The sequence below is a fragment of the Diadema setosum genome, chromosome 17 (genome assembly GCF_964275005.1).
Source record: "Diadema setosum chromosome 17, eeDiaSeto1, whole genome shotgun sequence".
Taxonomy (NCBI): domain Eukaryota; kingdom Metazoa; phylum Echinodermata; class Echinoidea; order Diadematoida; family Diadematidae; genus Diadema; species Diadema setosum.
Window position 1 is genome coordinate 37,306,608 of NC_092701.1, and position 25,027 is coordinate 37,331,634.

At 37.4% G+C, this 25,027-nt stretch overlaps 1 protein-coding gene across 1 annotated transcript in view; it reads right to left on the reverse strand.

Annotated features, from left to right (window-relative positions):
- LOC140240693 (uncharacterized) overlaps positions 1-25,027 on the reverse strand; it is a 69,594-nt gene that overhangs the window by 13,094 nt on the left and 31,473 nt on the right. Inside the window, exon 5 of the mRNA XM_072320450.1 lies at positions 10,035-10,113. Coding sequence (XP_072176551.1) covers positions 10,035-10,113 — 79 coding nt within the window. The remainder of the gene's footprint in view (positions 1-10,034; positions 10,114-25,027) is intronic.

Consider the following 25,027-nt stretch of genomic DNA (forward strand, 5'->3'; position numbering starts at 1 on the left):
CTACGGCGACTGGTGTATGGCTCCGCCATAATGCATGGTTCTCTTAATAGGTCTATAGTACAATGTCTTGACAATGTGTGATGACAATTTCACACAATTGGCAAAATATTAAAATGACAGGTTTGCCACAAATGTGCTGAATGTTCACTTTCCTAGAACTAGGTTCAATTGGATGAATGATTAAAATGTCAGAGTGCAGGTATTTGGGGAACTGATGATTTTGACTTTTGACCCTTTTATAAGTTTATGCATTGAGTAATTTTCAAGGTATTGAGAAAAAGTATAATTTCAGTATCAAATGGGAAAATAGCATTATCTAAACCTGGCCTTTGACCTCACAGTTCCAAAGAGAATCACTGTTAGGTTGAACATGCATAAATATGTAAGTTTCTTGATGATACCTCGAGTTACTTTTGAGAAATGGAGGAAAAAGTGCAATTCAACACTTTAACTTGACCTTTGACCTTTGACCTTTTGGCAAGAAACTTCCCACAGAATATATATCGGGTAATACATGCATACATGAAGTTAAAAAAAAAAACCTTCAGGCATTACATAAATATAAGGAAAGTAGTGATATTTTGAGGAGTTGACCTTGACCTTTGACCCCCTGACCGTTGAACCATGACCCCCAACTTCCCTAGATAATCACTGCCCATTGGAACAAGCATATATACTAAGTTCCATGAAGATACCTTGAACCATTTGCGAGATATGGAGAAAAACATGAATTTTCAACCTTTTTTTTTCACAAAATAACCTGTGACCTTTGACCTTCGACCCCGTGACCCTAAAATCCAAATAAAGTATTATCCCCCCAGGATATACCCTCATACCAAGTTTGATGTTAAACCACCACACGGTTCTTGAGATATCGACAAAAACAAAATGGGACTGACGTACGTACGGACGGATGGACGACCCTAAAACATAATATCTCCGGCCACTTCGTTGGCGGAGGCATAAAAAAAATTGGTCACGAAGCAAGGCCAGCGTCGCACACACAAACAGACCCTGTTAAATTTACTTTTTCATGTATAAAGACGGAACAAGCGAGGGCACCATCACCAAAAACAATAGGCATCTTCGTTTTACCATAACACACCTTCATGCCAAATTTGAAGATGATCTAAGAAGAACTGCAGCCAGTAGAGTGCTCACAAGAAAATCTCTGCGGCGGACGCGGCGCAACGAGGCCAAATCCATAGTATCCTCCGAACTCTGTTCGGGGGATACAATGAGTGGATGACCTATATGTCAACACTCAGCATACTTTCACACCCCATGATAGCATACTATGCAAATGATATGCAAATGAGTCCATTATGCCCATTGCATATGGATATGAAAGATTGAAAATACTGAAAAATGTGAAATACATACACTTTGTATGACTACGTTCCTCTTTAACTGGAACATTTTCTGTATGTACCGCCGGTACAGCTATAATTGTCATCTACAGAAACATTCAAATCCAAACTTCAAAACTTTACCTATTCCTCTCACACTGAGGACTATAATTGCAGTCTATAATGTTCGGAACAATTGTATTCTTTATCTGGTATGTGTTTGTTGTTGTTTGCCATTTTTTCCCAATATAGAAGCCTTTGTTACGTCATAAACCCTCAGCTGCATGGCGCACCTCGCCCTAGCAGAAACTAGAGCACGCACTCTAGTGCGCGCATGCAAACCTCAAATACACGCAGCCTGAACTCCCAAGTTCATTGACCCTACCTGCCAAAATATCAAAAATCCTTCATAAATTCCTCCAAAATTCTCAGATCACTACCAAAATTTGATCATCTGTTACTTGTATCAATCTAAACCTTTCCTGCAAGTTTCATCCAAATACGTTACCTACTTTTTGAGTTATTTTGCACACAGACAAACTAACTAACTAACTAACAAACAAACAAACAAACCAACGGTCACGAAAACATAACCTTCCCCCTTGGCGGAGGTAATAACACAGTAACAGCAGATTTGTGACAGAAAAAAATCTACTTTGTCTGCAGATTATCCAATCATTGTTTTGATAGCAGACATTCTAAAGAATTTGATAGGGTTGGGGTTTTAGGTGGTATGGAATTGTTAAATGGTATTGTTAAATTCAAGTATCAGAATGGCTAATCACTTTCGACATCCAGCTGAATCCCTGCTTGGCAAACTGCTTGGCACACTCTCTCATTGCCACAAACTAGCATTAGACTAACATGAAAACGGTTCCATGACATTTGCTCCGGCGACAATTGCTCCCATGCAATATCTACACGCTAAGCCAAAAATAAATTCTACCCACAAGCATAACCCAAACCCTAATCCTAGTCCTCACAGTAAACTAAACTTAAAAACCTATCACAACCCTAAACCTAACCCTAAGTCCTTGGAGAAAATAAGACTGGAGCAATTGTCGCAGGAGCAAATGTCGTGTCACCCATGAAAACATATGAGTGGGACTGCAAGGACAGCAGCAATTCTGCTTAACCCACGACCTAGGCTTCAGTTTCTGTACCCAATCACATGGGTGAAGCAACATTTAAGAATATTTAGCTGGCAGAAATGTATCAATACATTGCTTTGAAAGTGATTGCTATACAGAATCAGAGCGTATGTGAGTTTTGTCCTGGCAGCTCATATTACAGGATATTTAGTTGTTGAATTCATGTTCATGGAATACAGCAGTGAACACAGAAATGTACACATGCACGTTACATGATCAGGAGTTGATATTTTCACATGTTGTTAGATTTGCGAATAGTACCCAGATCGCAGAATTCCCACAAATAACCCCAGGAAAACAGGTACGGTATGAAGTCTCATTAATAAAGATTGTCTTTGATGCGTTTGAGGTGACAAAAAAATTATGTCAAGTATCAAAACTAAATGCAATCGTAAAATTTGCTTTGTGTTTGCTCTGTGTTGTGGGCTGCTCAGGTACAGCCCTGTCGCGATTTATACAGCGACTGGGCTGTGTATAGTTAGTGTACAGTGTATATGCTCAGGCCTGTCACATCATTATCACAGCAAGTCATGACTGTGTATAGTTAGTGTACAGTGTATTTACATAATATGCACAGCCCTGTACAGTGTATATTACATAATATGTGTATGCACAGGCCTGTCACATCATTATCACAGCAAGTCATGACTGGTACTCTTGTGGTCTCAGTCTGGTGGCCCCTGGCTGGGCCCCCTGCCTTGGGCCAGCACATAGGCTCCTGGCCTCGGCCCGGCCTTGGGCCACCTGGGCCACTGGGCCTGGGCCCACTTGGGCTATGGGCCCCTGGGCCTGGGCCCACTTGGGCACTGGGCCCCTGGTTCCGGGCTAAGGCCCGTGGCCTTGGGTCCGGCCTTAGGCCCCGCCTTTGGCCCGGCTGTACTTTGTACAGGGTCTATGTGAAATCAGGCTTGTCTGTAACTGTATAATTACGAATATTTACAAATAATCACAAATGATCAACAGGTCCATACTACATATAGGACATATATGAATATATGATTATATGAATATATGAATATATATACAATGTATGTGAATATATATATTATCATATATAAATATATAATATATAATGAATATGTGATCAGCCATTCTGTTACAGTGTCAGATCTGCAGTCATTCATATATAGCAAATTTTATGCATGTATAAATGGCATACATTCATGTGTACAGTATGCTACTTGATTGAACCAGCCAATGGAGAAACAATACTTGAAAGACATGATTGTACAGTTCAATGACTCAATGCTTGTTATTATGAACTCTGTCGAGGTATGCAGCCCTCTTCAGATGGAAAACATACAGTTAGCTATCAAACACAGCTTGCAAAACCATCAACAATTTATTGAGTTGGATTGTGTGTGTGTGTGTGTGTGTGTGTGTGTGTGTGTGTGTGTGTGTGTGTGTGATAGAGCTTTTTGGCTTGTTTCCTTTGCATGCATCATCACAAATTCCCGAAGTCTGAATAAAGTGAAACCAAGACCTTCATACAGATGTGCTGCATTGTAAGGTGCTGGATCAGATGGATCCGATGAATACAAATAAATACAAAAGAACAGTTCAATCTTCACCCAATGTTATTCATGTTGTAACATTCTATCTTGTTTATCTAACAAAAGTAATACTTTCAGGGAAAACATCAGAGGTGTAAAGAGCTGGCATGGTCCTACAGTTCATAAGAGATCACCTGGTCAAAATCCTCACATTGAATTTAACATATTACTGTGGAATACATTACATTAGTAAACACCCATCACCACTGATCCAGAAAAACCATCACAAACATCATTATGTGAAAGTTGAAAAAAAAATTTGGTTGGTTTTATACAACTTGTGGACATGTTGATTACTGGCAACTTTCCCACAATGATAATATCAAAAAAAAAATCTTAAACACAGACATTGCAGAAAATCAGGCACAAACACAAACACAGACAGAGACACAGACACATATGCACACACACACACACATGCATGCACACATGCACATACATACACACACATTGCCATCAAACACTTTCCTTACATACACTTCAAAGTAGCCTGATATTCAGCTGAATTGCCACTTCCTCAACTAATGTGCATCTTCGGTAATACATTAATTTGTGGTACATGAGGCTAGACTTAGCCTTAACCTAAGGCTACATTCTAACCCCGATTATAACACTGCTTCCCACCATGAAAACCTCAATACAGTTGCTGAAAATTGATACATACAGGTTTTGATATCATTAGATCTGCTAGACTCCATGGAAACCACCCAATGATACATAATTTGTCACAACACATTGGGTTCAAAATCTACCACGAAAATGATACCTAAGCTAACAAACATATAAACACAATTTCCAGAAAATTAGCTTTGAGGTTTACATACAATCAAACATGCAGGATATTGAGTAATTGAATGTAATAGGCCAATGTAAGTCACCATGATAACATGCTTCTTTTAAAAAAAATGCAAGTGTTGATTTCAACATATTCTTGGACTTGACATTCAGAACAGTAGCATTTAACATAATTATAAAACTTACTTGATTTTTGAATGGATATGAGATTAGTTTTATTGTCATTCAGACCACCTTCATTTGCCTTTTCTGGGGTTTAATGTCTCTATACCTTTATCAAGACATAGTCACACTTGAAATCAAAGACTAAGTGTGCAACTAGAAATGTCGCTATGGCGACTGGTATGCCTCCGCCATAATGCATGATTCTCCTAATAGGTCTAAATAGTACATGTGGACAATGTGTGATTACATTTTCACAAAATTGGCAAAATGTTAAAATGACAAGTTTGTCACAAATATGATGAATGCTCACCTTCCTTGACCTAGGTTTAATTGGATAAATAGGAGAGCATGTATTTGGGATTTACGGACTTTAACTTGACTTTGACCCATTCATACGTTTATGCATTGAGAAATTTTCAAGGTATGGAGAAAAAGTGTGATTTCTGTATTGAATAGTAAATTGTTACCATTTTCATCTGGCCCTTGACCCTAAAATTCATAAGCTAATCACTGTCATTTTCATTTTGTTTTCATTCATGTATTTTTCATTTCCAACAAAAACATATAGATATATTACACAAATTGAATACAGTACGTGTACTTACATAAATTTCATTATACAAAGTAAAGGATAAGTTTACAGAAAACTTATAAGTATACGAAAATGTTGGAAATGGGGAGGAATGCTTAAAAGCAGAAGCAGGCAGAAGATGCATAAAGCAGGCAGGCAGAAGATGCATAAATATGTAGTACGTTTCAAGATAACTTGAGCCACTTCCTAGATATGGAGGAAAAAACTTAGTTCAGCACTTTCACTTGATCTTTGACCTTTTGACGTTTGAGGCAAAAACAAAAGAAAAAAAAAACTTCCCAGAGAATCTCTATTAGGTTAAACATGCATACACCTAGTGTAAAAAAAAAAAATAATCCTGCTGGTATTGCATAAACATGAGGGAAATATTCAGTAAAATTTTGAAGTGTTGCCCTTGACCTTTGACCCCTGACCTTTGACCCCATGAACCATAAATTCTCTAGATAATCACTGCCAGTCAGTACATGTATGTTCCATGAAGAGACCTTGAACAATTTCCAAGGTACAGAGAAAAAAGGTGAAGTTTTAATATTTTTACTTGACTTTTTGACCTTTGACCTTTGACCTCATGACTCAAACTTTCACCAGAGAATCTTAATTGAGTAATACATGTATACACTAAGTTTCAAGAAAATATCTTCAGGCATTGCATAGATATGATGGAAATAGTAAAATCTTATGTATTTGACATTGACCTTTTGACCTTTGACCTTGAGCATGTGCACCCAAAAGTTGATAGGCACAACTTCACCCCCTAATGCACATACATGCCAAGTTTCATTAGGATACCTCAAAAGGTTTGATAGTTACCTTGTCCACAAAATTCATTACGGACGGAAGGACGGACGGACGGACGGACGGACGGACGGACGGACGGACGGACGGACGGACGGGCGGACGGACGGACGAACGGACGGACGGACAACCCGAAAACATAATGCCTCCGGCACCACTTTGTGGCGGAGGCATAAAAAAGGCATTAAACAACATTAACAGTCACCCTCTCAACAAATGGCTACCGACTGTTGGCATTTGCCATATGTTGCAATATATCTGTCTGGGTCAGCTAAACACTAATGACATTCAAGATCAATGGTATTACATGACATGCTCTTAATGAATAATGCAAATTCTTCATTGTCTTTAAAGATGTTTAGTAAGATAAGATGGAGTTCTTTGCAAATAAACAATGACTTTGCAAATTTGATTTAAGTCCTGAAGCAAACTAGATGGAAAATCACTGCAGTTTTCAGACCTTTGGTTTTTGTGATTATTCTTCTGAATTTATTTCTAAATGATTCTTTCATAATTGTTTTTCCTGGACATTTTATTGTTCTTGCTTATCCAGCAGGTCAAGAAGGAATTTGTAACTCAGTAAAAAAATCCTTGTCTAAGATGATAATTGCCTTCATGAGGTAAAAGTGATAGGATGACTTCCAAGCACATTGTTTGCCAACATCATGTACAGACATAGGGTGACAATGAGAGTCGAAGCAGAAATGCAAGATGAATGAATATCTCTCATCATAATGGGATGGGAGATATGTGTGCTACCTGAAGAAGAATTCTTACAGAAGTTTAGGGTTCAAACAACAGGCTTATGAAAAATGTACTGTATCCACCATTCAAACATAACATTCTTGAAGTGATAGCTGTTGCAAAATATTGGCATAATATGCAATTTAGATTACATTACATCAGTCAAAAAACTTTTCATTTTTAGGTATGTGAATTTTTTTCATGTGTGATATATTCCAGAGACCAGGGTTAAGGAAGCTGAACTGATTGATAATCTGGCTCCCATGGCCATAGTTTCTTAACATGCACAGCCAGGACACTGATGGGTGGTATAGCTTGACAGAAGGTGCATGTATTTGTATCATCTTCACAAGTCTTCCATCGTGAGTCCATCACGGTACATTCTTATACAATGCTTCACAAGATGTGCTACAGCCATTCCAAGGCACCAGAACTGAAGTTTAATGACTATTGCTAAAACATATGGTATGACCTGGTATCTGCTGGACTCATAACTGTGTGTCAATACAAGGTGAAGGGAGATACCATTTGGTGTGGGGGGGGGGGTTACACAATGAGTGAGGGTGAATGAAATAATTCATGTCTGCCAGTATATGATTAGCATTTGGGTAACCTCACAAGAAAGATTAAACCTTTAGATGTATTCTGGACATGACACATTCTATTGCTACGTTGGGCAGTTACTGTTAGATAGTATATTTCCTCTTGCTGCCATTCAAAGGGTCGAATGTTAGACAGATCAACAGTACTGAATTTTAGGACCAGTGGCAGATTTCCTCTGTAAAAAAGGATATCTTTGTTTCTTTGTCTTTACTTTACTTCAGTCTCTATCACACCCTAATTACCACCACCATCATCATCTTTATCACTATCATCATCATTCTCACAACTAATTATCATCATCATCTTTTTGAATAGCAGTAGTTCAAGGGTAACAGCAGCACCAAAATTTGTGGAAGTGCCCAGAGAAGAACTCCACAGTTCATGGTGATGTTGCTGCTATTATTGTTGTTGACTTTGTTGTTATCAATTCTTTGTTGGAAACACAAATGAAAGCAGGAATCAAGGGACCAAGGGGAAGATTGGGAAAGCAAGGGGCAGACAGAGAGATTGAGAATATTGATAAAGACAAGATGACAAAGAGACCTGTTGGTTAGACTACACAGCTCAAGTGATTAATTCCTATGAGTGTAGCGTAATGTCAGCCTATGATTGGGAGTAGCACCTCCCTGGCTTCTACAGTTTGTAAACCATCCTTACCAAGATGACCTGGGATAGGGAGGTCCCCTGGGCAAAAAAAAGGGGGGGGGGTGGAGGGTGAAGCAATCCGTTGCTAGGGAGCAACCATGTTCAATTAGTCAAACTTGGCTTACCACTACCAACATGACATGATCTAAAGTACCCTAATGCTTGCACAACATTTCTCCCTACAGCTGTACTGACAAAGTACTCTCAAAATTGACAAACCCAGAACACAGGCCAAGGCGCAGAATGAGGCTGGTATAAACACTCCTGACAGATCACTTTACTAATTCATGTTCTATGCATATGTTTTAACATATGGTTGTTCCCGAAAACCAAAAAACATGCCGAAGGTTTGCCCGACATAGCAACAACTATAATGTATGCAGTGTGGATTCCATGTATTGATGTTGAATATCAGGTACTGTTTAATGGAAAAGCTTGTTTCTAGGAACAGGAATGAACAAAACATTCATAGTTTGACTACATCAGTCTATTGGTATTTATGGCCAATACAAATTACTACTCAAACCTTTTTTCTTTTCTTTTTTATAACTTAGACTCTCCTGTTTTATTGGCTGATACAAAGTGGTATCCATGCTAAGTGAATCTGTCTGCACGCAATGTCAATGAATTCTTGAGGAGGCAGGCTTATAGGGGGGTTACAGTGCCAGTCCAAGCCAGCTTGAGGTGGCTTCTTGTTTCATAAAGTCACATCAAAAGAATAGATTTCATAAAAATCAGACCTAAAATGAGATCATTATTGAATCTTGAAGTTTCTTGGGTTTTTACATGAGGTTCCCACCAACACTACTCATTGATGAAAATATGATAAAACACTGACCAAAAAAATCACATTAACTTTGGTATCCTATGTCTGATTTTCATTAAACTCAAACAATTCTGTCTGTCAGATTTTATATTCTTTATTCAAGGTAGTGGTAAGTGGAAAGAAATTGAAATGTAAATATCCACTGTTCTATACCTGTCATTGTAAAGTATTTTGATGCATTTATCCGTGGATGTAAAAGATATAATTCTCCACTACTGATATTATAATCTGTATGTGCACAATAAATATTTCAACAAATTTACTATCATATATATCTGTCTTCTGCTAGACCCCACCCCTGAATACCAAAGAGGATATCTTTGTTACCATGGCAATTATACCAGCTGGCTGGGATAAATGTAACAATACATCATGTTGAAACCTCTCCTTGACAGGTGTGTACTTGCGCACCACAGTATGACATGATGTCATCCAGTACCACCTCAGTGCCTTTTGTTTCCTAGCAACGCTGCTACATTTCGCACACAGGGAAAAAAAATCTTTAGCTGGCAAGTTGTGGAGAGGTATTGTATCAAAAGCTGTCACATCTTTCTCTGAAAAAAAAAAATGTCTCTACACACATCGAATGGTGCATGTGCTTTTATTTCAAGCCATTAGGAGGTAGTAGTGTCATGGTGAGAGGGATATATATATATTTTCTTTTTTAAACAACAGCAGAATTTAAAGCATCTTCTCAAAATTTGATTCAATTTGCTTTGGTAGTACAAATGCATTATTTCTTTTCTGCATATTTTTTTCTAATGATCTGTGCTGCATCAGTCTTTAAAAATGACATAATGAATACTGCATACTCACAATCTAACTTTTCATCCAGTGTCCCTCTTGATGTGACCGATAGCGCACAGATGAATTCCTTGAAAGATATGTAACCATCCTGCAGCAGAAAGAACACAGGGAAGGTAAGACCAGGGAAGGTTAAAATACTCAAGAATCTACAAAAAAACCCACAATTCAAGGGAATTGCTGAGAAGAAGTTCATCTTTCCTCAAAATGTACAGATCACAACCTCACTCAGTACAGAATTGCTGGGAGAGCAGTAAAGAAGGGATCTGACGGATAACTCATGGTGCTAGAAAGTTCAACATTACACTGTTTTATTAACTCACCTGAGGCAACGCTCATTACTATTATACCACATTTCATTCTATAGGCACTGGCGTACTTTAAGGACCTAAACAATGCTTTGCAGCTCTGTCAAAAATGTGAAGTTGATTGCTTCTGGTACTCCATGCATGTGAAAAAAAAAATGAATGTTTACTTTTTGAAAAGCATAATTTCCTGATTTTTTTTTTTTTTTTTTTCAGGCTGGCATTTATCTCAAGATTTCAGCCTTCATTACACATAAAAAAAAAAAAAATCCCACTGCCGAATGGTTTTGTCATAACAAAACTACAGCATCCATACCTGACGTTTGATAAAGTAAGATCCAAAACGTCAATAGTCATTGCACAAGGAGAGAAATGTCACACTTTGATGAGAATCCTTGACACCTGGCACTGAGGTTTTTTTCTTTTTTTGAAAGTGTCATGGACATGTAAGTTATCAGGTCATGCTCAGATATCCTTAATATTCTGAATTCAAAGAAATTTCAAGGAACACCAGTTTGTCAGGAAGCTGACAAATCTTATATGGACAAAAATGGAAAAACACATAAAACTGAAATCACAAACCCTCTGGCATCAAGGCAGAAAAGCAACCCCAAGCCACCACCACCCCCCTCCCCCACCCCCCTCCCCCCCCCCCCAAAGAAAAAAAAAATGAACAACAAACAAACGTTTCATGTCACTAAGCTGACATAACTGATTTATCTGACACTAATCAGGAAATGGTTGATAAAAGCTCCATGGATATATTGGATAAAACACTGTTCATAGACCCCTTTTCACCAAGATTATTTCTCACATCAAAAAGATAGAACATTCAAGAAAAAGCCACGTTCGCATGATGAAGGCACTACCCGCTCATTATTCATACATAAGAGAAACCCCTATCAATCTGAAACAATTTTGAATTACACAAAAACAAATTACTCTTGAAAGTACACCATTTGCCGAGTTAACCCTTTGAACCCGAAAGGCCGGAAAACCGGCCGCGCGCAGAACGTGCAAATACCCTAAAGGCCGGTATACCGGCCAGAAATCATGTGACTTTGATAGCTCGAGTTTTAACTGTCAGGTGACCCCCTAAATAGGACGCCATCTCACTACAACGATGCGGAGAGATTCTTCGGTCTATACTTTCGTTGATTACGGTTTGGATTTGCAAGTTTTGAGCTATAAAAATGGCAAAAAGATGCTATTCTGCAGAGGAGGCTCGTGCGATAATCCGAGGTGAATCATCTGGTGATTATGAGGGAGCTATTGACAAGTCATATTATAGTCAAAGCAGTGATTTTGAAGATGAAACGGACACAGATAATGAGCTAGATGCTGCACAAGGTGATGTACAATCTTAGCCGGGTACCAGCGGGGGGAAATAGTAGTTGGGATGCCGTTACAACTTTGGCGTTAGAGCTGGAGCTGGAGGTGATCATGTTGGTGATCGTCGAAGTCAAGGGGGCGTGGCACAGTCAGGGAGTGAGGTTATTGCTTTTATAGCTAACATTGATTACAATCATTATTGTCAAACTGAGCTATTATTGCAGCTCAAATAAAATTGGAGTAATCATAACCACACTTCACAGACCTGTGGTTATTTGCTGTTTTTTTGTTTTGTTTTGTTTTGTTTTTTTGTATGTATTACCAATGTATTCAGTCATTTAGCAAAATATGCTCAATATGTGCAAATAATGCAGGGTGAGGGTCACGACCATCTCAAATAATGCGGGGTTCAAAGGGTTAATGAAGTCAAAATAACAAGCTGCAAGCTATAGACGGGACTGTTACTAGCGACTAGTACGTCAATGCCATTCCCACGCAATCACAAACTTCAGCCAATATCCTGACCTGGAATGTGACTGGCCTATTTCACCAATCTTCAACTAATGAAGACTCACTTCAGAAGCTACAGACAAGCCGTTCTGGGATGATGAAGACTATTTTCACACTGAGCAGGGACAAAATCTACTCACAGCTTTATTTCCAACTCAGTGCTCATCCATCACACCAACAGATGAGAGAATAAGCAAACCCAGAAAACCAAATCAAAGAATCTCTTTAAGGTGTGTAAACAGCTAGAGAGGACTGTGTAGTGGCTCAAATCTCTGTGGAACAATTTGGATAATTTGGGGTGTCTCCAGAAGTGCACTTCAACATCTAGATAGTTTACTTTCCCAACGTCAGCTCATGCAATCCTAGAAATACTGCTCCCAAGAGAACACAAATGCTGAGCAGTCCAAACAATGTTCATAACATGACGCTATATAGCTTCTTTTAAATCCATGAGACATAGATATTGCCTTCAGTGGCTTCTATGTGATATAAACCCAGTCCTCTCTAAACAGTGCATTCTATGATTAGTCACATAATATTACATGCAGTGCATGTAGGCTAGCACTTGACAGCACTCTATTTGTGAATAATGCATTTCATAAGCTTATTTAAATCATTTCATTTACCAAACAAAACAAATCAGAAATACAGTGTTTATTTCACTTTAAATGTAATGTTATTTTCACTTTAAAGAGAGTTTGCATTTTGTATTGTTTTTGCTACTATCCTTAGTCTTTTAACTTTGATAGTATTACACTGTATATATGATCACTTGTCAGAGTGTGGTGATCCCCTTGCATCTGCAGAAGCCATTATGCAAATGAGACGTGGTGACGTGCATACCGATGTTTTTCTCACCACCATATCTATTGATTTTGGGGGGATATGTAACGACAGACAGGACAGCTTGGTATCTAGTCAGCTGAAATCACCTTTGAAAGAAAACACAGAACCAATCTGGCAGAAATAGCTGCCAATCAAAGAAGGGGTAAAAATAAAACACACAAATTGTCATTTAAAGGGTGTGTACAGTTCTGGTCGAGGTGAGGATTTAGCTTTTAACGTTTTGCGAGATATTCAGAAACCAATCTATGAGATGTCAAAGAGCATGCAGTTCTAAGGGGTATCAAAAGTTTATTCGATGAAAATCGGTTTTGAAATGGCTGAGATATCCAAAAACATGGTGAAACAAAGAGATCCTAATAAAGTTGTGGCATGTCGCCTTTTATTATTAGCACTTTTTTGGATATCTCAGCCATTTGAAAACCAATTTTCATCAAATAAACGTTGAATCCTTCTTAAAATTACATGCTCTTTCATATTTCATAAGAGGCTTTTCATTATCTCACTTAGGAATGTTCAAAACATGAATCCCCACCTCATCCAGTACTGTACAGTCCCTTTAAGCTCAGGCCACTTTATACCCCTAAAGGTATGGGGCTTCTGTTTTTTTAATCATGCAATTGATGACCGAAACTCTTTAAGATTCAAAGAAATAGCTGATACACACATACACACAAAAGCAGACATATAGAAAGAAAAATATGGCAATTCTACGAACAATGCAGCATAGACCACTATGAATTGTTTATTCAACTAATGTGTCAAATGTAACCCTTGCCTGAACATAAACACATATCTTCTGTCATATCATTTTTCTAGTAACATTCTGCACTGTAAAAGTGAATACTTTTGCCTGACTTTTTTTTTTTTTTTGCACTTGGTTGGGTATAAAGAAGACTTTTGTGTGTTTAGACATCAACTATTATAAAATGGGCTTTAGAATCTCTGCAATCTGATTGGTCAATTGTCATGCATTGATTTTTACTGATCCACACTGAGCCATGCGTCTGATAAAATCTGAACACATGGCCATGCATTCGGTAAAATCTGAAAGCATGGCTCAAGTCTTGTATAGTGTAGTGGGTGTACCGGACACATGATGGGGAAAATGGTTGTATTTCATGAATTTATGGGCCCATTTTATAACACAAATGATGCACAGGCCTATTTCGTGGATCAGTGAGAATTGGATGCTCTCGTTTAACTTTAGAACGGTCTAAAACCCACTTGCTGAGCTCGTGGGTTTAAACAATTCCAAAGATAAACTTGTGCATCCAATTCTCATTGATCCACTCTGTCCTATGCATCATTTGTATACTGGAACATATGGCAAGCAAAAATATTTGCGTGCTTTTTTGGGGGGCTTTAGTTTCTGGTTGCACAAAATGTGTGAAAATTTCAACACTGCGTACATTTCTACTTTTATGTTATTACATCACCCATAGCTTTGTTATTCTAAAACTAACTCTTACTTTTGTCATGACCTAGCATGTGTGAAGATATTAGGTAGATTTCATCTCATTTCAAATAAAGCGAAAGGCGCACTTGTATGCAACATTTTATACAACAGTTGCCTTGGAATTAGCAACAAAGAATAGTCCATGCTCATTGTTTAAGATAATCCATACTTGATCTAATAGACATGCAAACTCACAATTAGTTTCAGTACCTATAATATATTGGTGCATTTCCTTTACACATTACACAAAAAAAAAAATCATTTATAGACTTGATGTATAAAATCAAAACAATTAAATTTTCATCAGTTCAAACTCTACATAAAAAACGACAAATCTACATAACCAAAAATGGTAAGCTTTCAATTAATCAAGAGTACTTGGTAATGGAACATAGAGAATGTAGTCATTTACACACACAAAAAAAGTAAAAAGATACTTCTCATGTCTTCAAAGTCAATCTATGAAACCTCTATGGCAATGTGTTATATCCCTCACTCACATTAAACCTACAATATCTGTCTGTTAGTCTCTTACTTTTTGATTAACAGACATTAAGTCTTTGCTTGCCACATTTATTACCTGTCCATAGGTTTGTGTGTAAAATTTGTGCATACAGTCCGACCTCTCCTATCCAGATAAGGGATTTAGCCAGATATGGGAGTCTCAATGTTCAATACACGCAGCTACATTTGTAGCATAGACTGCAACACTTTCTTTGCTGTCAGCACAAAATTTGGCTGTAGTGCATGTCTGAATGCATGCCATCTTAGATGAAAATTTGATGTAAATGTATGCTAATTACATTGGAAATAATATGTAATTCACGTGAGTGTGTGCAGGAATTTTGTTTCGAGTTTGAAATTCTCTTTTCCCCTTAATAATTAGATTTCTCTTTTTAAATCACGGCGAGATTGCGTCCCGATAATAGAGAGATCCGGATAAAGGGAGGCCGGATAGGAGAGGTCAGACTGCATTTAGCTCATTAGCATAGAAAGGATTAATTGTTATTTCCTGCCAATCCCTGAGAAGCATTCTATCCAGACTGTGAACAGCTGTTTGATGCTATAAACTGGTCATTAGACATCTCCACCACACCACACAGAGCAAACAGCACTTAATGGAGCCTCGTTAATGACTAGTAAGCAATCTATCCAATCCTCACAAGAAGAATACGCTGTACAAGATGAACAGTGCAGTGAGATGTCTGGATGGAGAGGGTTATGAATGCACCCAGTGGGGGTCACTCAGCCAATGTCACGTCTCCATACTAATGGCAATGATCAAAGGTCGGTCTAATCAAGAAGGAGAACAAACTACCCCCCAGGCAGCCCCATTCCCCCCCCCCCCCTTTCGGTAGTTGCTGTTCCCGATGACTTTCTTGGAAATCAGAGGGAGTAGCTACCGCAGGTCACTGTAGCGAAGGCTGCCTGGTAATCTCCCTTTCCTCAGAATACTGCTACGTGGTCTTCACTACATGCTATACATGAAGATGACTGACTTTATTTGCATGGTATTTATGGAAGTTTAGAAGACACTATGGACTCATTTTAATTTCATATACTGACTCCTAGAGACGGGTGCTGTTCATTATTCCGAAGGTTCGCTATTCCGAAGGTTCATTATTCCGAAGGGTTGTTAATCCGAAACACGCAAATTCCCTATACCTACAGGTTCGTTAATCCGAAAATGAAAAAGGGTTCGTTAATCCGAAAATTTGTGGCGTTATTCCGAAGGTTCGTTATTCCGAAGATTGGTCAATCCGAAAATGAAATTCGGAACAATGAACCTTCGGAATAACGAATCTTAGGAATAAAGAGCCTTCGGAATAACGAACCTTCGGAATAACGAGCTGTAACCCCTAGAGAAATCACTGCATGTGTCACTTATTTGCAGCAGCTCATGTGTTTGTTTGTTTGTTTGTTTGTTTCGTTTTTTTTTTTTTTGGACAAAAAAGTTATTGGGGTTGCCATAACTCATGACAGCGGTCCAGAATATTAGTTGGCATCCTATGAATAACCTGAGAGAACTAACACCAAGTGAGATTCAACATACAAAGGGCTTGCATTATAACTCCACAATGTACAGTGTACACCCTGTATACACTACATATTCCATTCATCATCACAGAGAGGTAAAAGCTGGTATTTTCATGAATGAGGAGTTGCAGACATTTTCCTGAGATGCTGTTTTCACGATTTGACACCTAGGCTGTCTTTAAGTGCACTAACATTGTAGTGTATGCCGATAAAGTTGATTTTGTAAGCCAACAGTGATTCGCAAATGCATGAAAATTAAATCCTTGCAAAAATAACAACTTTTGCAGTACACTGTGGCTCTTTAAAACACAGTTTTCAAAGATATATCAACAATTGATACAATTTTATTTTAGGTATCATGGCATAATGTAACATGTTATCCGATGAAAGATCCCTGCATAACCTCAAAAATGACAATGAATGTCATGACAGGGATTAGCTCACATTTGATTCATAACAACAAAAACTGGCACATACCCTCACTGCACATTAAAACTATAGTATCATATTTATATAAGAGACGGCCATCATGCTGCACCCCTTATACATTTACATGTATGTATTTCTATTGGCTAAGTTTGTACACATTTATACACAAAGATGAACCACACATTTTTATTTTTTTTTTCCCCATCAATTCGGTTTGACAAGAATTGGCTTCAGTCATATGAAAAACATGTAGTAATCATCAGTCATACAGCCATAGTGTCCACAACCACCATTCAGGCAATGAGTTTACATCTAATGTAGATGTCAACAAACTTGAAGAATCACTGATAACAATCTTATCACACTCATATCATTATCTAGAAATGTTGTCTCCCTTGACAATTAATGAGATGCTCTTATTTCTTTGCTCTGTGCAACCAAAAAATACAACTAAATTGCAAAGGGCAAGACTTAACAAGTACCAGGTATTCACACTAGTTATTTTCTGGTTCATATTGTATTATCCTTACTTTTTTATCTGTTATTGAATATGACTGTAAACATGTAAAAAGATTATTACTACAGTGGATAATAAATGTACCGGTATTCATTTATTCATTTATTCATTTATTCATTTATTCACTCATTCATCCATACATTCATTAATTTACAAGGTATCCATATGTGAATATCAAAATACAAGTGTATATAACATTAATTCATACAGTTGGACACATTTAGAAAGATTCCATACACATAACATGTATTCACACTGTCAACATTCATTGATCTTCTATTGCCTGTGACTATAATTGCATGTAAGTCAAGCTATTAACTGTGCCGAGCATCACATATAGACAGTCAGTTATCTTATTGGGGTAGATTATTAGGTGATCCGAGTATCCTCTCGGATCACCTTCTGTATCTGTACGGATTCTTTGTTCTTCTTCTTTCTTTATTTCTGGACAAAAGTTGTGTATCTACGTACTCAGAAAGTACTCAGAGTATCAACTTCAAACTCATACCATATATGTATCATGTCCCAAAGACGACAAATTTTATAAAATCATAGTGATCAGTCGACCGTGACGTCACTATGACGTCATTATATGAAAACACATTTTCACTCCTATCTCATTAATGGAATGGAATTTTTCAATGAAATTTACGTCACATATAGTTCAAGTCAAGCGCATTCTACTCATATATCAAAATTCATATTTTCTCTTAAAACGTGCGCGTACGCGCGCGTTGAAATATTTGTATGCTCAAATCGAGCTCAAATTTTTTTTGCACACGTTTCAGACCAATCGGAGCATTTTTTGAAAAATTGAAAAAACTGGACGGACGCGTACGCGCGCGCACATATACGCACGCACAGCTCTTATGCAATAGAAATTTTCCATTTTTTTACACTTATCGGATGCCTGAAATGTCAAGGAATATTTCTACCAAGTTTCAAGTCAATCCGATTCAATATGACGTCACACGGGCCCGTCAAAGTTGAAATTCCGCGCGCGCGTCAATGGCGATATACAGTGCAACAATGCCAAAAAACCGCCAATTTTGAATCCGATTTTACTCGTCAAGATGGACGGTGACCCCCCATTTTTTTTACATATTCTGAAAGCTGATGAGTTGTACATGTCATTTCATGGGTTGGCGATGCTGGAAAAATGATGAAAAGATATCAAATTTCTTAATAAACTAAAAAAAGTAAATTTTCAAAATGACGTCATCGAATTTTAAGTTCACTCAAGCATATCTCACTTATTCTTTTGTTGATTTTCATCCAAATTTCAATATGTTGTAGCTTATTAAATGGTCTTTCAGTCATATAATAACAACATTTTGATTGGATGACGGCATCACCTCTTAAAAAGGGATTAAAAGTAACATTGTCAAATTTGACCAGTTTACGTGTTATCTCTATGGGAGTGCAGTTTTTCTGGAAATTAAAACTGACATGACTATCTTTATCGAGCACTAGCTCACTTATGCTTCGGTGAATTTCTCCCAGATTTTAATATGTTGTAGCTGAGACCTTGGGCTATCGTAAATGTACCCTTTGTTTTTTCATACGGAGTCGGCATCACGTCCAAAAACTTGGTTGAAATTAAAGCTTATCTTCAATGTATTGAAATATGTCTTTGTTTCTGCAACATTCTTTGTAATAACTCAAGAAAAACATACCCTATCACCACCATATTTTGCACATGTTTAGTTCATGTCACATACATTATTTCAAAAAATAACAACTACTTGATCAGACACCATCTTGGCTATGTAAATTAGGGTCAAAGGTCATAAATGTTTTATCCTGTATCTTACTGAATACATGTCCTATCTTTACCATATTTTGCACACGTAAAGACCATGTTACAAGGATCATTTCACAAAATAACAACTTTTTGCTCAGATGCCATCTTGTCTGTGCAAAGTGGGGTCAAAGGTCATATGTACTTCTTCCTGTATCTTCGTTATGACGTGTTATCTCTATGGGAGGGAATTTTTCTAGATGTGAAAATTGACATGATTGTCTTTATCGACGACTAGCTCACTTACCCTTCGGTGAACTTCTTCCAGATTTTAGTATGTTGTAGCCAATTTAATACTCTTTAAGTTTTGTTCATCAACGATTTAATCGGATGATGTCTTCACCTCGTGAAAATGGATATAATGTAACTTTGTCAAATTTAACCAGTTTACGTGTTATCTCTATGGGAGGGAATTTTTCTGGAAACAAAAATTGACATGACGGTCTTTATCGAGCACTAGCTCACTTACTCTTCGGTGAATTTCTCCCAGATTTTAATATGTTGTAGCTGAGACGTTGGGCTATCGTTATAATTGCTCCATCCTTTCATTCGACGCCAAGATCACGTCAAAAAACTTGGTTGAAATCAAACTTATCTTCGATGTATTGAGATATTTCTTTCTTTCTGCAACTTTCTCTGCAATAACTCAGGAAAAACAGCCCCTATCATCCCCATATTTTGCACATGTTTAGTTCATATCACGTACATTATTTCATAAAATAACAACTACTTAATCAGACACCATCTTGGGTATGTAAATGAGGGTCAAAGGTCATAAATGTTTCAACCTGTATCTTGGTGAATACATGTCCTATCTTTCCCATATTTCGCACACGCAAAGACCATGTTACAAGAATCATTTCACCAAATTACCACTTTTTGCTCAGATGCCATCTTGGCTGTGCAAAGTTGGGTCAGTGGTCAAATATACTTCATTCTGTATCTTCGTTATAGTGTATACCGAATTTGGTACCAAAGATGGCAGACCTGACTCTCTTTTCTAAATGAGAATCCAAATATCACACGGCCAATGTCTCTAAACAAGGATGAAACCTATATGGTCACGCCTATTGCGATCAGGACTCGAATCATTGATTTAAAAAAAAATCGGATCACCTAATTTGTCAGTCTTGACAAATTCCGAGTCTAGTTGATTCTGGATTGTTAAATATATCTAGCATTGATTTCAAACTAACATCCAAACGTCACTGGCCTGGGTAATTTCTTTCCTGCAGTATAAATTGAACTTTACAGTGTATCTCCCTTTGTGGCATTCAATACTCTGCATACATGTTCTCTTCTCTTTTTTTTTTTCTTTTTCTCAGTAAACATACTGTCTCTCTCTCTCTCTTTCTCAGCTTGTCTCCTCTCTGTTCTCTCCCTTCTCTCTCTCTACACTGCTTCTCTATTTCTACCATGTCTCTCTCCTCTCAACCTTTCCCTTTCTTTACTTTGTCTCTGTTTGTCCGTCTTTCTTGTTCTCCCCTCTTGCTTTTTGTCCCCTCTCTCTCAGCTTCCCTGTATCTAAGAGTAAATGTTATTTTGAAGTGAGCCCCCCCCCCCCCCTTTGACTGATCCTGTGGTCCCTTCACAGTCTAATTACCTCCTCATGGAGACAGTTAAAGTGCAGTGCACCATGCTGACATGGCAGTCTCGATGGTCACTATTACAAGATGGACTGACTGACAGAATGATAGACGAATAGAATAAGGTCATATCTTCTCTCCCTCCCTTCTGCATCTCTGTTCTTTCTCACATCTATTCTTCTCTCCTTGCCTTGAATATAAGAACAAAATTATCTGATGTTTTATCCATAGATATCTATCACATAATCCATCTATGCATTCTTTCTAATAAGAAACACTACTGGAAACTCATGCAATATCACAGGAAGAACTGATTCTAATAAACACAAACAAACAAAAGAGAACTGCTAGACAGAAGGAGAGGATTATAGACATATTACACACAGATGCACAGACACATATACATGTGTATGTAACTTAGATACATACACACTTATTTGTGTGTCATATATTGTTCATATTTCTGTACATACCTGTATTTGCACTACTCTGTGTTTCTTATGTTTCATTTCTTCTCGCTGTAATACCTCATTGCTTCACCATTCTAATTTTGTCCTACAGTTTCTCCCACTCTCCTGACCTTTAGCAGACATTAATATCTACATGATATCATTTTCTTCTCCTAAACGCACTCATGGACACACACTCATATATAAAGATTTATGGAGAAGTAATTAAAATTCAGTATAGGCCTAACTACTGCATGACATATAGTTCATTATTTCTATCAGTGACTACTATTTGATGAATTACAAATATTTCCCTCAGTGAATAATATTCCCTTGCTGTGTTCTGCAATTTTTTACCCTGTATAGTTTAATATATTTGGAAATTCCCCAAATGGAATAGTTGAATTCAATGGTGTAACACTATATGCCACCACCCCCACACAAAAATGATCGTAGAAATACATCTATCTCACATTTGTGCGCACAATTCGCGTTGACTACTCTCAAATCACCTTAATGACATCCCCAGTTATCATAGCTGTAGTTCCATCTGATAGGAAATTTGATTTATTTCCATACATTACATCCCTAAGTGAGGATTGATGTCAGGGGGCCTGGTATGAGGATGTTAACCTGCACCAGGTCAACTTGCCTGGCCAAGTTACAGAAAAATTATATGCATCGTTTCCATATCTGACTCTTTTCTTCTCTTTACCTTCCACCTTTGTTTTATCAATTTAATTTGTCTGATAATTGCTCAGTTGAAATGTAATAATTGTTCGTATAGGGGATCATTTCCAATAAGCCTCTTGTGTGCTTTCTTTGATCCCTCCATTCAAAATGTATAAATTATACCAAGGCAATTGTGTTTTGATTTTTGTAAATGTTGTGTTTTGATATGGAAATGAATGAATGAAAGTTTCATGTTGAACTGAAGTTGCAATCATCAAAAGGTGGGATTTCTGTTGTATTTCCAATGACGTACAGAGCTGCAACTCTTTCCATTTCCTCATTTCCATCTGACCAAGAATGAATCATCCACAAACATACTGACAGTACATAAATGTATTGATATAAGGAGATAGACAATTGGCTAAGAGCTTTTCACTTCTTACGCTACAGAGTTATGTACAATGTATATTCCTGTCCTGTCATTAATCAGAATTACCGAAGTGTCTAGGACTTTGCATTAGATAACTTAAAATGCATAAACTCCTCATTTCCCAAATTATTGTCATAAGATTTTGGATGCATCAGGACTGCTTTCTAAACAAAAGACAATAGAACACAGTCTTAGTTAATCAATATTTTGTTTGTACTCACATCAAAGCACACCAGTACAGCTCATCAAATCTCATTCTGCTTTTACCAGTATTGTGAACCTATGTAAACATTGTACTAAATTCATCAAATATGAAATAAAGCTTCCACATAGAATAGTTACAATACTGAGAAAATAATTTTTACTTTCACCCATGAATGTGCTCTAATGCACATTGATGGACTAAATTCATGGTACATCCAGACTTCAGACGTACCATGAGTGGGTTAATCTGAGCACTCGATCATTTACCATCACAGGGGACATATTGGATTCTCCCTGGCTCTGGTTCATCTTCATTAATGCGGCAGCTTTCCAAGGCCGTTTAAAAAGCCGAATATTCCTCATACCCTCACCCACATGCCTTATTTCTCTCTCTCTCTCTCTTTTCTACTCACTCTAATTCACTAATTGATCTCTTCTGTCATCAAGGTTACATTTGTTTTTTCTTTCCTGCAGCCAAAATTGATAGGATGATTTCCTGCATGTAATGAATGAGTGGGAGATGTTCACTCCCAACACCCACTTCATGCCAGCATGCATGATAAAGGGCAGAAGAATTTAGGCAGACTTGCAGATGGCATCATTTCTATTTTCTTCACAGTCACATACATATACAAGAAAAGGGAAACATTTGCCCATGCAAGGATTGAACTGAGGAAAGTTTGACAAGCCAATAGAAACATATATGTGATGTGACACCACAAAAGCTGTGAAATGTTAGGAAAATGATTTTTTTTTTTTTTTTTGGGCAGATCTGAATTTGGTAAATGCTAAGCTTTTAATTGACATTAATTTGTCCTACTTCTACATGGAGAGTATTTTTTAAAGAATTTAAAGTTAGAAAACTCTAAAGGTTATATTGCCAAAGTCGGCTTTACAGATCAAAATGCGCATTTTCTTCCTTTCATGACCTCAGACTTTATACCAGCTACATGATGAAGCACCACATTACACATGGTTTATGAATATTGTGTAGGACCTATCCACAATATTCTGACTGTTAATAGTTAACCTTGCTTTGCTGTAGATCCTCAGTCTGAACGTAATCAAATGTTGTTATTGTTTTTCTCTTGCTTTGTAAGCATGCTCATGAGACCTTGGTATAATTATCCAAATTGGATTTTGCCTCATTGAGCATGAAACATGGGCTACAGAAAGCTTTTTGTATTTTCCCTACTGCACAGGGTATTTCAAGGACACAAGAAAATTACTCAAACAAAATGACCTGGCTGAAAATGCTGAAGTGATTTATATGTTTTACAAGATAGCATATACCTTTGAAACAATGAAGGTAGGTAAAGCATACTCTACACAAGAAAAGTAAGTTTATTATTATCCCATGGTTTATTTCCTTCCCAAACAATATGGGTTTTTTTTTTCCCTTCCTGGTAGCTGAAGTGATGGCAATTTTCAGAGATTATTTCTCATGTCAAACAATACAGACATCTGAATGGCATCAATCTGGGATTAGTAACTCTTGTAAACTAACAAAACATGAGCAATGTGTATTAGAGAAAAAGATTTTAACAATTCTACAGTAAATCTGATATTGCTATTGATATATTTGGACAATTCCCACTGGTAAAACCATTTTGAAAAACTACAAAATTATTCATCTATATATTTTACTTAATTCACTTAACACTAATCTCCAAATTTCCCACAGTATAGTTTTTATGTTTAAATCATGAACGAAATTTTGTTTTGCTGTCACAGTACTCAATAACAAGTACATTTCTCAACTACACTGGCCTCCTGTAAAGTTCTATGGACAAATTTTGTTTTCACGGACTATAGGTCATTCTCAGAATGAGTTTTCATGTAGTTTCTTTCTTTATCTATCCTGTTATGATTTTTTTCAAATATCATGTGCATATTCCATACCTATACATCTATGAGATGACTACTGAATTAAGGAAAAACAATTAAACAGATGCCTATTACATATGCACCAAGTTTAAGGGTTCATTTCTATTTGTTTCTGTTATTCTACTACCATGTCCTGTGATCAACCTTGATTCAAGCTCACCCCCATGGCATAAGGTCTATACTCCTCACCTTTGGTTCAACACCTGTCCTCTCATATGCTCACCACCAGCCCTCCCCCTCCCCCTTCTCTATCCCCTCACCCTCTTATCCCCCTCTCCCTGTGATACTGTACATGATGCATTCACTGTAGCATTCCAATCAATTCGCGACCTCAGATAGCGGCTAACTGTGTCTGACAGCTTAAAGACATCTTCATCTGTGGTAGACAGCCTGCCAGGCGTGAAGCTAACACAGTCTCAGCGTCCCTTGGTGACTACCATGTCCTGAACTTTGGAAGTCATTGGCGCTCATAACACATCTTAAGGTGTACATTACCCCTTGGAAATAAAACATTCTTTTCACAAAATGTAACTAAACTGAATAT